Source organism: Salminus brasiliensis, chromosome 3 (assembly GCF_030463535.1).
Source record: "Salminus brasiliensis chromosome 3, fSalBra1.hap2, whole genome shotgun sequence".
NCBI classification, from domain to species: Eukaryota; Metazoa; Chordata; class Actinopteri; order Characiformes; family Bryconidae; genus Salminus; species Salminus brasiliensis.
Genome location: NC_132880.1, coordinates 39,417,765 through 39,435,726, shown reverse-complemented (window position 1 = coordinate 39,435,726; position 17,962 = coordinate 39,417,765). Strand labels below are relative to the sequence as shown.

At 39.4% G+C, this 17,962-nt stretch overlaps 1 protein-coding gene across 2 annotated transcripts in view; it reads right to left on the bottom strand.

Moving 5' to 3' along the window:
- The window catches only part of vps50 (VPS50 EARP/GARPII complex subunit), a 169,693-nt gene that overhangs the window by 59,362 nt on the left and 92,369 nt on the right, over positions 1–17,962 (bottom strand). For both annotated transcript variants that reach the window (XM_072676101.1, XM_072676102.1), the window contains exons 14-19: positions 11,574–11,665; positions 11,380–11,474; positions 9,876–9,974; positions 8,677–8,767; positions 3,804–3,980; positions 2,578–2,696 (exon numbers count right to left, since the gene is read on the bottom strand). In XM_072676101.1, coding sequence (XP_072532202.1) covers positions 2,578–2,696; positions 3,804–3,980; positions 8,677–8,767; positions 9,876–9,974; positions 11,380–11,474; positions 11,574–11,665 — 673 coding nt within the window. The remainder of the gene's footprint in view (positions 1–2,577; positions 2,697–3,803; positions 3,981–8,676; positions 8,768–9,875; positions 9,975–11,379; positions 11,475–11,573; positions 11,666–17,962) is intronic.

Sequence of the window (17,962 nt, the reverse complement as noted above, 5' to 3'; positions counted from 1 at the left end):
GTCAGTGATGGTTTGGGGTGCCAGGTCATCTGCTGGTGTTGGTCCACTGTGTTTTCTGAGGTCCAAGGTCAACGCAGCCATCTACCAGAAAGTTTTAGAGCACTTCATGCTTCCTTCTGCTGACCAACTTTATGGAGATGCAGATTTCATTTTCCAACAGGACTTGGCACCTACACACAGTGCCAAAGCTACCAGTACCTGGTTTAAGAACCATGACATCCCTGTTCTTAATTGGCCAGCAAACTCACCTGACCTTAACCCCATAGAAAATCTATGGGGTATTATGAAGAGGAAGATGCAATACGCCAGGCCGAACAATGCAGAAGAGCTGAGGGCCACTATCAGAGCAACCAGGCTCTCTTAACACCTGAGCAGTGCCACAGACTCCATGCCACACTGCATTACTGCAGTAATCCAGGCTAAAGAAGCCCCAACTAAGTATTGAGTGCTGTACATGCTCATACTTTTCATTTGGCCAACATTTCTAAAAATCATTTTTTCGTATTGTTCTTAAGTAATATTCTAATTTTCTGAGATACTGAATTTGGAGTTTCATTAGTTGTCAGATATATCCATCAAAACTAAAAGAAATAAACACTTGAAATAAATCAGTCTGTGTGTAATGAATGAATATAATATACAAGTTTCGCCTTTTGAACGGAATTACTGAAATAAATCAACTTTTTCATGATATTCTAATTTTATGACCAGCACCTGTGGTTGTTACGAAATCATTTATAAAAATTAAAAATACATTTAATGACTTGGTAACTTCCTATCCAAGTTATACATAGTAGAAAATAGGCATCACTATGGGGATTGCCAACTGCAGCATCTAAGACATCTAGAATTACAATAAGCATTAATTTCTTCTCAAAGATGGTACTGGTTATTAAAAGATTTCCTGAGAATTTACATGGGAAAGACTGCCTCCAAGTCTACGTTGGAAGTTAAATACGTGCACAGAAAAATAATTAACGTCAATTAACGTCCCGCCAGCACTACATGCAGAGACTTTGGCATTGTCCTCTTTAACTCATTAAAATCTTATTCCAGATGAGCCTTCTGTGTTCTACTGAGTTTCTGATCACTACATGAAAGCAGAACAATGCTGCCTTTATTGCTGGATGCACTGCAGCAGTTTCTGAGCGTGTGCACTCTCACTCAGAACAGAATTCAACACTTTTGTACTGATTTATTTTAGCAGAGTAACAATAAAAGGGCAGCTGAAGTGTGAAGTAAATTCACCCTCTAGTTCTTTATCAGTGGTCACAGGATGCTGCCTACAGGACGCTGTTGGCTGGATATTTTGGTGGTTGAGTTAGTGGTTGATTTCTTTTCTTCAGTGCAGAGATGATGCTGAGGTGTTTAAAAATCCTAGCAGCACCACAGTGTCTGATCCACTCGTACCAGTGCAACACACACTAACACCATGCCAGGGTCAATACAACCAACTACCAAACTACCAACTAATACCTGCTCTGTGGTGGCCCTAATATATATATATATATATATATATATATATATATATATATATATATATATTCACTGAGAAAAAATGTGCTGAGAAATAACAGGGACTGAAAGCTGGAAGTAAAATTACAGTGACTGGAAGTGTGTTATGAGAACAGCAGCGGAAACCAAAATCACTGGAACACAAGCCCCATAGCATAACTGATCCACCCCCATCAGGGGGTCCAACCATCAGCCCCCCCACCCACCACCCACCCATACCAGACCAGCGGCACACCCTCCTGCCGCTGCTACCTGTTTATTACCATGTTAAAACCTAAATGGACTCGTAACTATCTGCCACTATTAATATCACCACTATTAACTATCTGTTGTCTCTGGTTTGGTAGTTTTTATCAATAATGTACAAATAGTTCTGACCAGAGGAGGATGGATCCCCCTTCTGAGTCTTGGTTCCTCCCAAGGTTTCTTCCTCCAGCTCTGAGGGAGTTTTTCCTTGCCACTGTCGTCGTTGGCTTGTTCACTGGGGGTCTTTGATCCTTCATGTCTTACGCTATTTCTTTTTTTGTCTTTGTCTTTTACTAATTACTAATTATGTAAAGCTGCTTTGTGACGACAACAGTTGTAGAAAGTGCTATACAAATAAATTTGACTTGACTTGACCCCCTTAACTTAACAGAACTTAGCAGTTCTTTACATTACCTTCTGTATCATTTTTTCTCCAAACATACATTTGCTCATAGAATGAAAGAGTTGTATTTGAACTGAAATGCATCAGGCTCGGTTTGATGTTCTTTTGAAAACGTCTGACACTGAATTTTGTGGTAAAGATACTGGAAAGGTTTCCTCCTGATGACACTTCCATAAAGGTCATATTTGTGTAGGTATCACTGCACAGTAGAACAGTGCACCACCACTCCAGGGCCTCCTAAATCTCCCTAAAGGTCTTTTCCAGTCAGACAGGTCTTTTAATTTGCTTTCTTAAGAGATGTTCTCTCTGAAACTCCTGGTAACTGACATTTCTGACTTCATTACGAACTGAACCAATCAAATATTTCTTTGCTTTAAAACCAGCTTCAGCTCGCCGTTGACACTGATACTGACCTCTTAGCAGGAACATCTCCGGTCTGCTCATCCACATAGTCCTGCTTCAGCTCCTCCGCCACATCACTGTCACTGTCGTAGTCCTGATACACATTCTTTTCTAGCTCATCTGACTCATACTGGTGAGGAAGAGTGGAACAGACACAGAGGGGGGTTAAGGAAGAGTGATGGTCACTCAAGGCCAGAGAGAAGCCACAGCCTCATCCCCTGTACTGTCCTTATTCACATTAATTTATCACAGCTCAGTATTCACCTACTCTAAAACAGCCCAGCAAAACGTTAAGGTCTGGAGTAAAAACATAAATATGAAAGGATGGGGTGAAAAAAGAGCATCTTGCAGTGGATCTAAATCTGTGGCAGTATTGTGGGAGTAGTATTTGTATGCAGTGCACAGAATGAGGCACGGAACAGATGTATGAGACAGCGGGCGACTGATAAATTCAAGATGCGTTTTGAAGAGACTGTCGCAATAATCTTTTTCATTTTTTTCATTTATTAATTTATTTAAATAATTTGGCCAGGCTCAAAAAAAAAACAGAAACTGCAGACAGTGTGTGTACCTTATGAAGGCTGTTAGTGGGTCCTGCTGGATGGACGATGAGCTCTTATGTCATAATTAAGCATTGCATTAACTCTAGCTGCCCACTTAACAGACCAGAGTAATCAAATCTGCTTTTCGCAATGTTTCACGGCATGCTGTCTCAAGGTAAAAACACTTCGCTCGGGGCCTGTGCGATTGCCAGTGTAAATGCTCTATTTACTTTCATTGTCGCAATCTCTCTTGTGAAATGTCAAGCACACCTGAGTGCTAATAACAGCCAGCACATTCCATACAGACGCTGTGCCCTCCATAAAGCCGATGCGGCTACTGTGAGGCAGTTTAAGAGACTATAAAGCACTTAATGTCCAAAATTAATTACGCCCAGCTTAATTACAGCCACTATTTATTCTCTCGTTTCAGTAATAACTGGCTGTGGCATCGATGAGCCTACTGAAGACGGAACTAAAGTTCACTCAAGCCTGATGGAATAAAGTACGACAAGCATCTGCTGTGGAAAATACACAGAGCAGCACTCAACGCTTTATAGTTATTACTTTAGTAATAAAACAGATAAAACAGTAATCTCTTTAATAGCATTTTAAAGCCAATCAGCAGACATTTAATCAATGTCCCAATATGGTCTGTAAAATGTGATGCAATTGTAATAACTGTGTAATAAACCTACCCCATTGGAGGCCAACACGTCCTCCGTTTCCTCTTCTTTATTGTCTATCTGCATCTCAAACGGGTTTCCTCCCTGAACAAACTGCTCAAACAGAGAGAGCTCCATAGGCTCGCTGGGGACTGGCTGTCTGCTGGGGGAAACTGATGGGGATCGGCACTGTCCCATGAATTTAAACTCCTGTAAGTGCACATACACAAACATAAAAGCAAAAAATAACATTTACATTAATGGCTTTTGTCTGTGGATCTTATCCAGAGCAACTTACATCTGAATCAAATTTCACAGGTGTGAGCACGTAGTGGTAGGAGCCTTGCTCAAGGACTCGTACAGGTGAAGTGGGGTGCGGTTACCAGGCAGAGGAATCAGAGGTCATATTGACCGAATGTTTTCCGTCATTGATTTTTTTTCCCCCAATGATTGAAAAATCTAAATGCCGTCCATCATTTCGACAGATTACAACACTTTAGGCGATCTACCATAAATTTTAATTTACAGTAATCCACATCCCTGTCCAGAAGATGGACAGCATTTTTTTTTTGACATTCATAAAATGACAATCAACAAACTATTATGCTCTTTAAGATTTGCGACTCTTTGCCTGTTCATTTTGGTAAAACATGTCTCACTGCTAGTTTCAAAATGCAGCACAATGCATAGTTCTTTGATGCATCATTTTATGGGTAGTTGATGCTCTTTATTATACAGTACAAACAAATTATTATTCTATTCACTCGTTATGTCATTCACTATTCACTACACAGCATTTGCTACACAGTGAACTGACTAGCGACCAACAGACTGCTTAAAAAAATTGTGTGACACTTTCAAATTCTGCCATATGAACTGTTCAACGTTAGGTTACTGATTTTGGAAAACACATGCTGTAATTAGGATGTTTACACAGAGTTGCACATAAATGATTTAAACTGAATAATGTATTTATTGGCTGACATTCTAATAGTTTTCTGATTTAAATAAGTAGATGCTGTCAATTCACTAATATTACTATTGTTATTTATTTACATAAAAATGACATCGACTTACATCTTATATAATATTAAACTGGCATCTTGGGCCATCTGTGTATTCTTGGTAGGCTGGGATACATCTGACCAGAGACGTTGTAAATGAGACCAGTTACTGTTTGAAACATGAAAGGTTCTTGTAACGCTCAACATAACATCTGTTTACAGATGAAGGCCTGTCCGTCAATATAAAAAAAGTAATCATCTTGCTGGTTTGCCTGAGCGGCGGAAACCCCAACCCCCGATGTGGAGATCTATGCAAGCACAGTAGCCAGAACAAGCTTAATAAAAAATAAAAAAGTAGTGTGTGCATTATTGAGATGAAAACTACTGATTCTACAGATCCTATTAGTGCTTCAAAATAGGTTTTTTAAACAGTAATGTGACCTTCAGTCTCCAGTATTTTGGTCTCTCCCCATTCATAGAGATAGAAGCCTGGCATTGCAAACATGCCTGCCAAACGAATGGACTTGCCAGTAAGGACTTTGCGTCTGACACAACACAACAACTTCTACATTGGTTGTAAGACACCATCGCATTGCATTATGTTATACATTGCAAATTCTAGCGCACATCGCCTGTACACTACATTTTGCAATGCATTACGAGTGTTTGACTCTGAACTATTTAGGAAGTAAAAACTGTTGAGATTTTGTGGAGACTACAAAAGTGTAATCTGTTGAGACTACAAAATGGCTGGCACTATATAGGACACCATTTCTGTAATAGGGAGAGATTCCAAAAGCAGCTAAAGCCTTCACATCGTCAGTTCCATTGAGCCAAGTCTACACTGTAGCTGAACTTACACTATTAACTCTAGCTGAAGACAATTAAAAATATAATAGTTAGTGTAATAGTCAGAGAATGAGGTGGAAACCAGTGCTGAATTATAATTGTTTTAACAGCTGTCAGGCCAGCCAGCAGTATATTATGTACTCTCAAGTAGAGCAGTTAAGCAAAAGATGAGAGATGGGCTTATTGGGAAATAGATATCTCTTAATTTAAGAGTTAATGAAGAGATCATTCTATTTAAGGACATATCTTGGAACAAGGACATATTTAAAGACATATCTTGGGACAATTCCAAAGTGGATGCAGAAATGTGCCTAAAGTATTATTACACATGTTACAGTGGGGATAGGAGGCTTGTCCCATCAAATATTTTTTCTGCAGATTTTTATACATTCTATGGGACAACAGCAACAATTTAAGTGAGATTAATGTGCTAAATTGCTTTCTTATTTTTGACTTTGAGTCAGGCAGAACCTACACTGCTGCCTCTGTCAGTAATCACCTCTTTTAGTCATGTGATGTAAATGAAAAAGACAAAAAATATAAAACAAGCTGTCATAGTATTTGTTACCAATAAAAATGCTACACAAATATATGATATCCACAAAGTCTCAGCCAAGTCTAACCCTTTAAACTCTAAAGACCTGTATGTTGACCCATACTTCAACTCCTCACCCATACTTTATCTCCTTATGTGGGATAAATGACATATTTCTTTAGTAGTACTTACAGAATAATTCACAGTGGTTATTGAATAATTTATAAGACATACTGAACAACCCATAGTGGTTACTGAATAATTCATAGTGGCTGTGGAATAAATCTTTGTATTCAATAACCACTATGAATTATTTAGTGTTCACAGTGTCGATTAAGTGCCAAACGAGGATGAATTTACATCGTTTACTGAATAATTCATAGTAGATACTAACAAATTAATAGTAGATCCTAAATAATTCACAGTGGCTATGGAATAAATCTTAGTAGAATTATTCATTGTCCACATTGTCCATCAAGTACCAATCAAGGGTTAACTTAACTAACTAGTGATACTGAATAATGCACAGCATATTCTGAACAATTCACAGTGGACACTGAGTAATGCTTAAATAATGACTAATTAATGAATATTATGTCTTGCAGTATTATTGGTGCATATATATTCAAATCTTGCTTTAAAACACATCACACTTAACAAAGAGACTCCACGTTTGCCTATAGCAACTCAACATAGTTTACTTTAAAATGGGTAAGCTTGAAAAATAGCTCTGCCATGATGGAATGAGCTGTGGAATTCTTTCTTTGAAACATGGCAGGTCATAAAAAAGCAAACCGTGAGGGCCTTTAATACAAAGCCTTTATAGAAAATCAATGTAGAAATTATGTGGCAATCCAATCAGCACATAAGAGTTAGAAATCAAAACCCTGGAAAGAGTCCCTTAAACAAACTTAAACTGCTTATTCTTAAACTCTTTCCAACATCAGGGTGCTGACAGGACATTGTCATGTTAATGAGGCTCATTAAGGAACTCCTATGATCATGATTTTCAGTGATGACATCCTGATACTACACCTCAACTCCAAAATCCTCCCTTTTTTAAGCTAAATAACCAAAGGGAACGGTCCTCCCTCTGTTGTTTGCACATACTAACAAACAGCAACACATGCAGATATATTCACCAGAGACTCTCCCAGGTGACTTTAGGTGTCTGGGACCCATCATGAAGATCATTTCTTCAGAGATTGGCATCTCCAAAAACTGCCGCAGGAGAGTTAATGGTTCACATTTGAATAAACTTGACAATGCTGTCTAGCTTCATTTATTAACTTGTCATTTCTTTCCTCCGGCTCAAATTGGGAAAATGGGAGCGCTATCTTGTGACTGGATAGAAAGTTAAAGGAGAGAGTTAATCTAGAGATTGGATTCAATGCTTGGACACAGTTTTCTCTCAAGTTTTCTAACTTACAGGCTGTGCAGAAACCTCAGGGCCTCAACCTTCAAAGAAGGACTAATGATTTTTTTAGGAATCTTGACAGTAAACTGCAAGACTGCAGTGCTAGTCCCGCTCCATGATCAAGGGCTAAATTAAAAATCGGCCTGGTGCCAGCCCTTTGCAGGGTTTCACACACACACACAACCATTCACTCACACCTAAGGACGATTTAGCATCACCGGCACCTACCATGTGTTTTTGTTGTTTTGTTTTTGTTTTTTTTTTGGAGGGGGAGGGGGGAGATAAACTGGAGGAAACACGCATGGACGCAGAGACAAGACATCAAACTCCACACAGACAGCGAACGTAGCGAGGACTGAATGCATAATTCCAGGCCCCTGGAGCTGTGTGGCACACGCTACCTGCAGCGGCACTGTACCACCACCACTCCAGAGCCTGCTTAATCTAAAAAAAAAATAATAATAATAAAAAAAATAAAATAAAATAAAAAGTATTTCCCAGTCAAACAGGGGTTTTGATTCACCTTTTGGAGAGCTGTTCCTCTTCTACTCACTTAACTATTCACAGTAACTGAATTTTGACCAGGGGTGCCCAAACGTTTGGACACCACTGTATCAAGTCCCTAGATTTTTCTGCAATATTACGGTGATCACATGTTTTCATACTTGATTACAACAGGATTTATCTGGTAACTGCTGTAGCCTTAACCTAATGCAGCTTTTCTTGCTTGCACCAATTACTAGACGAAGTTCTGCCTCCGGTTCTAATTCAAGCCAAAAAAGGTGAAAAACGAGAGAAATGATAGAACAGCATGCCGAGCATCAGGACCTCAAGCAAAAAAATATATACATAATAATAAAAGGTAGATTATAAAAATTGAGGGAAGGGTTGTTAACCCCCTGGTGTTTTGTCAGTGCAGCCAGCTGTGAAATAACTCTGCAGGTGCTGCCAACAACACTGTTATGATTCATCTCCATATGTACAGTAATTGACGTGCCTTAAATGACTGACAGCAGCCTCAATTGATCTAAATGAAGTGATGGTAAAGGTCAAATTTATCACATGTAGCATGTAGGCTTCCTCTGAGGTGCTGAAACTTACATGGAGCTGAGTAATACTGAAGTTAGACTTCACAGGGCACAACTCCCATGTTTCATTTTCCAGAAACATCCGCAGCTCCTCCAGGCGAGTTCTAAGGCCACAGAAAGAAACAAGAAGTCAACATTTACATGGTCAAAAAAACCCACTAACTCCATGTATCACCTAATAGACAAACCGCAAGAAGAAAAGGTCACAATCAGCAGTTCAAAGACAGTTTGCTGCCTCCATTCTTCAGATCGCTGCACAAGTAGCCCTATGGCTTGCCTGGGTCAATATCACTAGCTTTAGCAGAAATGTCAGTATTAACACTGAATATTACGATTTCAAGCAAATAAAGCATGGGAGAGCTTCATATTCTCCTTTATCTTTATGGGGTTAGAGAATCCAGTTGAGAGTTAAATGGATGTGAACGTTATATCTATGGAATTTAAATAAGATGCACTGGAATTCAACCTCCTAGGAAGACAGGATGGGTGTTTGATGCATGAAATTCCAAAAATTTGCATTCATCTGATCTGTGAAGTCTTATCATGCATCATATTCACAATTACCACTTATTTAAAGAAAAAAGGGGGAAGGGGGTTTAATGTCATTGTTGTCTGCTGTGCCAGAAGGAGTAATATATATTCTGCTGATGAAACGCGTTAATGCAGAATGCGTGACAGCAGAGACAGCATGCATTCAGGAGGCTGACAGATAATCACTTTTTATGGATGCAGCCCCAGCGCTTGCAAAACTCTATAATAATTATGGAATTATGCAAGCAACCTCAAGCCCCTCTCCTTTCTCCCTTGAGTGAAAGTGTATCCATAGTGCTGAAGGTGTCACTGTGGAAAATGGAAACTGAGATGATGACCTCCCCACACACCACCACCCCCCAAAACGCTGCCCATGCCCTTCCAGCAGAGCCACAGGGAACAAAGCATTACTGACAGGATCATCCACTCAGGACGCTGATGCTCCACAATATCATACAATACCATACTAGCAATTCTGCATTGATAATGACATGCTTATGCACTCTAATATTCACAAAAAGCACTCAGGCTTACGCATTTGTGCACAAGCAGAACTGCCAATGTACTGAATTACGATCCCAGAATAAGTTTATCATCATGCACATTACAGGATTAATAACCTGAAATCCTTAACTGAGTGGAGCATCTGGGTTAAGCAAAACCACAAGCGGTCCATCTCACCTGTGATAGTTCTTAAAGTAGTTCACGCTCTGCCTCTTAATGGACTCCTGCAGCACCTCAGACTTACTGCCACAGAACTCTTCCCCCACCTGCATTAGCCTGGGGAAACAGAAAGTGAGGAAAAAAGGAAAAAAAAGAACAAATGAAGAGAAAATACAGAGCATATGAACATTCACCAGTAGAGGTGAAGGTAGAGCTGGCTTGCCCTTCCATGGATGAAGTATAAAAGCAGTGGTGAAGCAGCCTGATGTCCTTTCGTACCAAAGATTTGCGACTCTTTGCCTGTTCATTTTGGTAAAACATGTCTCACTGCTAGTTTCAAAATGCAGCACAATGCATAGTTCTTTGATGCATCATTTTATGGGTAGTTGATGCTCTTTATTATACAGTACTTTCTTATATTTAGGGGTTAAACATGTAGTATTTCTTTTCCTCCACTAAAACAAATTGTACAGATATACAACAGCCAATAGCTAGCAGTCCTTCCTGCACAAGTTGTGCTTGATCAGTTCTAGTTTTTTTTGGTCTGATTCTCACAAATCTGGTATCAAACTACTTAGGAAAGTCACCTTAACAACTCAATTGTCAATAATAATTTCTCACTTTTGAGTTATAGCTGAATAAAAAACAAACTATTTCTTTAAAAATTGGTTCGTTTAGCACTGCCTACTAGGATGATTTAAACTTTCGCCGTCAATACAAAGAAAATCTAAAAAAAACAAAAAAAATTTTTTTTTACTTCACAGATGGATAAAACCAAACTATTTAATTGCAATTTGGACCATCTAGCTCCATCCACTATTTTTGCTACTTCAGTTTTCAGTTTGCTACTTCGCATAATATGCGTTACCTACTTCTGGAAGAAAAAAAAACATTTTTGTCTGAAAATAAAATCATATTTTTTTTACTTTCAAAAACCTCACGCATCTGGAATCAAACTACTTGCAAGAATACCTCAATAAATCTCAAAATTATCATCAATCAATTCATTTTTGTTCTCAATTTACAGCCGGTCAAAACAAAACTACTGCAAACACGTCTCACTTAATTGGCGGCAGTGCCACGCGCTGCTTCTGGTTTTAAAACGATTTACTGCACATTCAAAACTGAAAAAATGCAAACAGCACAAGTGTTCCATCAATACATTAACATGCTACATAAATAAAACTATTACAATTATTTGTGCTTATTAACCCCATGGATTCGGTTCAATAGCAAATCTGACCCCCGGTAGACGGACACAGCAGGCTGCATTCAGTCTTCCTGATGACCCGTGAGCAGGGGTCATCCAAACATGGCCACAGCTCCACGCACTCAACAGCCTTTTAATTGTGTGGCTTGTAAGGGGCTGCCCAGGGTTCCCCTCTCATCGTGGGACAAGCGGCTTCATTGCCCTCAGCCGTCTCCCCCTCTGCTGGGTTAAAGGGGGTTTCACACGGGCCCTGGGCAACACAGCCGGCCTCCGGCCAGTCCAATTAGCACTAATGAGGACGTAGCTTCCTACCTGCTGATAACGTCCAGCACCACAATGAAGTCGTCATACTTGAAGTTGGACATGTCTGTCCCGAGTAAATAGGCTTTTACTTTGAGCTGGACATCCTGAGAGCAGATTGAGAGTGAGTGAGACAAGGGGGAGCGGTTAGAGAGCTAAACAGAAACTGGAATTCAGTCAATGAAGTAAATAACTGTGCCATCAACCTGCCAAATCCTGCTCAGGCCATGCTCGAGCTTCTTCTTGACGTAGCTGCGGCCCACTGTGGAATCGCCTGGGCTTTCACAATTCGTGCCATCTGCAGAAACATAACAGAATAAAACTTTAGCCACTCATAAAGGAAAATTATCTGCAAGCCACTAATACATATTGCCAGTCAAACCAGGTCCAAATTTACATGAGTAGATGCCATCTAGTTCTGACTTCAGACATTTAATCCAAATTTCCAGATTCTGGACTTTCCAGTTTCTTGTGCCTGGGGTCTAAAGACAGTTCACATTAAGTCATTAACCAATCTTTCTTGAGATAAACAGATTTGAAACCCACACTTACCATCTTCTCTCTAAAACACCTTTTAGCCAATAAGCTCTTAGAGAAGTCATCAACACAGATGTTCACTTACTTTTTCTAGCCTGCACTGTGTTTGTATATAATTGATCTAGATAGCGATTCAGCCACATTGTATTAGTAAACAATGCATAAATACAGGTTCTCAAAGGGTTCACTGTAAACCAACAAATAACCCATGCTCCTTTATTAAAACATTATTCTAAGGTCACCCCCCTAAAAAAAAAAAAAAATAAATAAATAAATAAATAAAAAAAAAACTTTCAAAAGGCAACACACATCACCAGGACATATGCCATGCTTCATATAGATATTTTTATGCATTGGGTTATATTTTAAACAGTACAAGGACTAAAAAAAATTTATATAACTGACATAATAAATCCACCTTTCACTGCTAAACAAGCTCTTAGTGTTGTGGCAGTTTACAGTGAAATCAATTAAGCCTATATGCATTAAATTAGATTATCTAAGATGAGTATCACAAATTAGAACTGGCATCCTCCAAAAGCAGGCATCGTGTTTCACCGCACATACCAAATGGCATGTTGCTACAGTAATAGGCAGACCTATGATAACCTTGAAGCTGAAAAACATGACTGGGGCACTTTGCTAATGTAGGAGCCCAACAATGACGTTCCCTAATAGCATGCAGGCTGATTACCAGTGCTGAAGCACAGCTGCCACTCATCATTAGAAGAGCTCATCCTGACGCTTGGCTGGGAGCTTAACCGAACAGGACACACGTCAGAGTCACCACTTCACACTCGCATCAGCTACTTGGCCCGGGTGTTACGTAAGGAGTGTCAAAGTCATGAGAGTATTCGAGAGCATATTCGTGGGTACGGCAAAGAATGGTGAAGCTTAATCAGGTTAACACTCTGATCATTAGTGTTCAGCAATGGCTAACAAAAGGGCTTCAGGTAATGTTGGTTACAGGAGGACAGAATGACTTATCTAAACATGAAAATAGGATATTAATTCAATCTTACTCTCGATCCACTGAAAGAACTGGAGAAACTTTATCAAGAATATGGATTCAGAAACTTCAGTTGGCACCACAGTTTGAAAAAGTAAAAAAAAAGGCCTTTTTAATTTTTTTCTGTCCTGTTTATCATTGTTTGACAACAAAAAACAGTGAAAAACAAGGCTAATTTTGCCGGGTCGGCTGCAAAGCATTCGTCACACAACCATCGCTTATATTTCAGTGGAAGGGAGGCAGTCATTCATGTGGGTCCAAAATATACAGTCTTTTTTTTAAAACTGCTTACAAATAATTTAGACCAGGGTGTAATACTCTGTGATTGGCAATAATAAAGGGCATAAAATGTGGCATCTGTTATGTTTCAGGCAAGACTTTTCTTCAGAGTCAGAACTTTTTCTTCAGAAAAATTTACAGCTGCAATTAATTATTTAACCCGCATTGCAAATTAGGTTCATTAGCTAAATGTACAAACTTTCTCCTGCTTGTAATTAACCAATCAAACAAGAACAATATAAATAGCTCACACAACTACACAACTAATAAGTGTTTTCTCAAAATTCTACTGCTGATGTTTCAGAATTTATAAGAGCACACATTTGCATTTATGGCCAAGTCAAGAGAAATGTCCAAAAAAGTTAATTTTTGTCAAGAGATCATTGCGTCACACAGAAAAGGCAATGCACGTTCCTAGAGATACAGTTGGAAGTTCACAAGTTCAAAGTTAAAGAAACACTGGCTACACTACCTGGACGTGACAGAAAGATGAGGCCATCAGGGATTGCCACTAGAGGAGGTAGATAGTCAAAAACTTTTGAGTGACCGTAAAGGACCTGAAGCAAGATCTGGTGGCACTGAGGTTTCAGTTTGCACAGTAAATGGTCATATTAAGCACTGAATGTCACCATGCCTGTACACCTTTACTGACCCAAAAGCACAAGAAAAAAAACATGTCTTGAAAAACATGAAAATGTCTTGACATTTGACTTCTGTGAGGAAGCTGAAGCTTGGACACCATCAGACATTCCAAAAGGACAATGATCCCAAGCAAACCTCACAGTCCACCAAGGCTTGGTTTCAGAAGTTGTCCTGGAAAATTCTGGCGTGGCCATCAGTAACCTGGCTTGAACCCCACTGAAAATCTTTGGTGGGACTGAAAGAAGGCAGTTGCAGCACTCAAACCCAAGCATATTAATGAAACAGAGGCCACTGCCCATGCGAAATGGGCTGAGATTCCTTAAGAACGCTGGCAGAAACTGGTGTCTGGCTATGCATCACGTTTATAAAAGATGCTTGTTGTGACAGAGTTTAATAATTCTGAGACTGCAGTAGTCAAACGTGCCGATGAATTTGAAGAAAGCACTTGTAATATTAGTTGTGCTGAGCTATTGTTTGATTGGTTTATTGCAACCAGCTTAAATTTTGCCAACAGAATAATTGTCTGCAACAGTATTTTATTTTATTATTATTTTTTTTTATGTGGTATTTGAATAAATATGCAAATTAATAAATAAACAAAAAAGACACAAATATGAGTGTATTTTGGCAGCGTTTTAAGTATGCGCTATGTGTTGTGAAAGAGATCAACAGATTTGATCAACATTCTTGCATCAGCATTGCTAAACTAAACTAACTAAAGTCTGGGTGCAGGGATCACCCTTAGACCCTTAGTCAGTCAGCCAAATCAGGCAAAATGGCAAAAGGCCGGTTAGCAAGATGTCAAAAGTGCCGACTTGAATTTGTAGATACAGAATATAAATCAAATCTAAATGTATTTTATTATGTAATTTACAGAATGAGAATACTTTTCCAGGCATGACACGTACGTTAGTGTGCACAAGCTCATTCAACAACATCCACACAATCCTGCTTCAGCCATTGCCAAACCTGCCTACACCATCTACCTTCGCTCCTGTCCACTCGCATTCTGTAACCTTAAAGTCACCTCTATCTGCATCCACTCTATACACATCATGCCTGCCTACATCTGCCCACTTTGACACAAGCTAGTCCTTGTGCAAACATGCCCGTTTAGCCTTCATCACCCTCGTCTTCACCTACCCGCTTCAATCTTTTTTTTAATGATGGGTTCATCATTCCTGCCAAGTTCACTATACACACTCACACACAAAACACTGAATCAAGGTTGTTGTTTGACTTGCAATGCAATTTCTGGTGGTTATGCTGCTTTACTGCGTTCCTTCATCCTGTTTCCCTACCTGCTTCTGCATACAGCCAATGGAATGTTGGTTTTTATCTCTTTATTTGATATGTTGTATATTTATTTTCTTGTCTAGAAGAAGATAATCAGGACACACCAATATATATATTGTTTGTTTGTGTTTGTTTGTTTGTTTCATTAGGTCAGCATCTCAACATACAACTGTTCTAGCCGGTTTCTATCCCCCTGGAAAAGGATGTTTGGGTATGTGTGTCTTGACCAGCTCAATAACTTTTAACCTATGATTTCGTTATTCCTAAACGGCTACCTTCGCTTTCATTTACTACTTATTTAAAACTGAAGTATCTGACCTTTTGATCAATTGTTGAACAATGAACTAATGAACTAATTAAGTCTCAACATACCAATTTTATTGCAGTGTTTCTGCTTATTATTTTGAACATTTTTTAAAAATCAATGATTTATTGCTCACAACTGTTTTGTTAAACAAACTAAAACATAGAACACAAAACTGTTTAATATTGTTAAAAATTGTAAGTATGTTTCTGGTGCAAGCAGTGCACAGATAATTCACCAGGGAACAGAATTATATATTTTTAATGTAATTAATTATTAATATTTGCTTTTTACAGTGTTTTTTACTAGATTATGTAATATGATTTAAGAAAACAATTCAAAACTGGCATAGTGCCAGTAGGTTTATGTTTTTCTGCTCTAGAGAGCCCTGTTCTATTGCCAATACTTATCTACAGGGACTAGACAAGCTGTATCAGCAATAGGTGCAACCTAGAGTAGCTGAATGCATTCATTAGAAGGGGTGTTTAACATTTGGACATATAGTTTGTGTGTGTGAATGTCTACTATTCTATCAGCCACCACCCTAGTACACTGTTAATAAAGTCAGCTCATTACACTCGCATTGAGATGCAGTGCTCACTAAAGTGCTGACTATTCTTCTACTCGGGTCTCCGACAACAAAGCCTTGCAAGGGAAAGTGAGCTAAATGGAAATGAAATAAAGGCTTGTGTCATCATGGAGAACGGCTTATGGTAGTGATAAAAGCAAATGTCCTGTAGAAAGTTTCCACTTGTTGGCTTGGCTGTTGAGTAGGTGTAATGAGGCAAACAATATCAAATGCAGGCTGTGAGGAAACAGGAGAACAACCTGAAGACAGTTATGACACAAACTGATGAGGTGCTTCTGAATATGCCGTCTGAGACCAGCAGACTATCACTCGCTGTTCTCCAATTGTGTACTGAGAACGTGTTTTATCCAGAACACCATTGAGGAAGTGTGGTGTGTGTTTCATAACATATGTACTATATAAGGAGTAGGGAGTCATCTCAGACCTAGCGCTCATACACATACAGCCCCCGCCCCCTAAACTGCATCATCATTTCTATTGCTCGCCCACCAGCCAAGAGTCCACCCATCATCCACCCTTAGCAGGGCTGGGAGCATGAAGGCTAGCATGCGCTTCCCCCTAGTCACATGAAGCACATGTGAGTGAGAGAAAGCACATGTTAGCTGGTGTTTGTGCTTCAAGTCACATGAAGCCAGTCAACCACACCTTTTTTAAATTGCTGCTAACGGAAACACAGAGTGGCTGAACGCGTTTGGAGGAGAACACTCACAAGCAATCGTGCTTTCGTGGACTCCTGGCTATGCATGGCTGTGGCATCTCCAAGGATAATAGCGCTAACACTTAGACACTTAGGCACCACCCAGGACAACAAATACAACTATTAAAGTTTCACCCAAATTATGTTTGGCGTTTGTTACCAAAGTATATTGAGCCTGAAGTATCATTTACAAGCAAAATACACTGATGATGATGGTCAAACCAGTGATAATACTATTGTTAGCACTAGACCACAATTTTTGCAGACCCTTGATATGTAGCTTTATGCGAGAATTGGCATTTCTTGCTCCTGGGCAGTCGAGAAGTAAAATTCAAGCTTTTTACATGCATTTCTGGATAAGCTGGCTACTAGTGTGTCAAGCCCGGAGTAGCAAAGATAGTGGGACCACTCTCCTCCATTATTTTAAAGCTGGTATTTTAAGTAAAAATTCTACATAATACTGCTTTAAGCGCAAGAAAAAAAAACCTTCAGGGTCAGATTTGAGCAATAAGACAAATGAATCACAAGATTAAATTGCAAGATTAAACTGCTGAATCATTCGAAAGCCCTTACATACTATGGCAACAAGGCAGAGTCTGTTAAATACTACATAAAGGCCTGTGCCATATGTGCATCAGAGCTTCAACTCCAATAAAAATCCTCATGATGGTCCAGCACAGGGTGCAGCCTGACAGAGCTGCAGGCCCTCCCTGCCCTTTTACTTGGACACAGCATACATGTTTTATGAACTCGTCCATTGCTCATGGGCAATTTCATCAGTGAGCCACAGAGGTGGAAAAACACATCCAAACCACACACAAGAAAACAAATTGGGTAGAGACAGAGCTTCTCCACGTGTGCCAAGCACAATTCCACATCCAAGCAACTGTTTCTGGCTATATCGCTTCAGCATGTTCACATTACAGAATGAGGAGCAGGGAAAAATACAAATAAATAAAAATGAGAACAAGATTTACATGCTGCACCCTGAGACTAAGCAAGGGTTTATAATACAGTACAGAAGCATCTGCCTGCTTTGTTTTGCGGAAGAGTTCCAGACACAGGTATGGAAAGCTGATATAATTCTAATAAGGGGATTATGAGAGGGTGAGCATGTAGGGGAGTTATTATAAATAAAATGAACAGCGTTTTCTAATCTTGGCACAGCTGGACTCTGCGTGACCTCATTACAAAGACTGTAGAAGAGCACAAAAGCCGGGTTAAGTGGACCAAAAGCAGCCA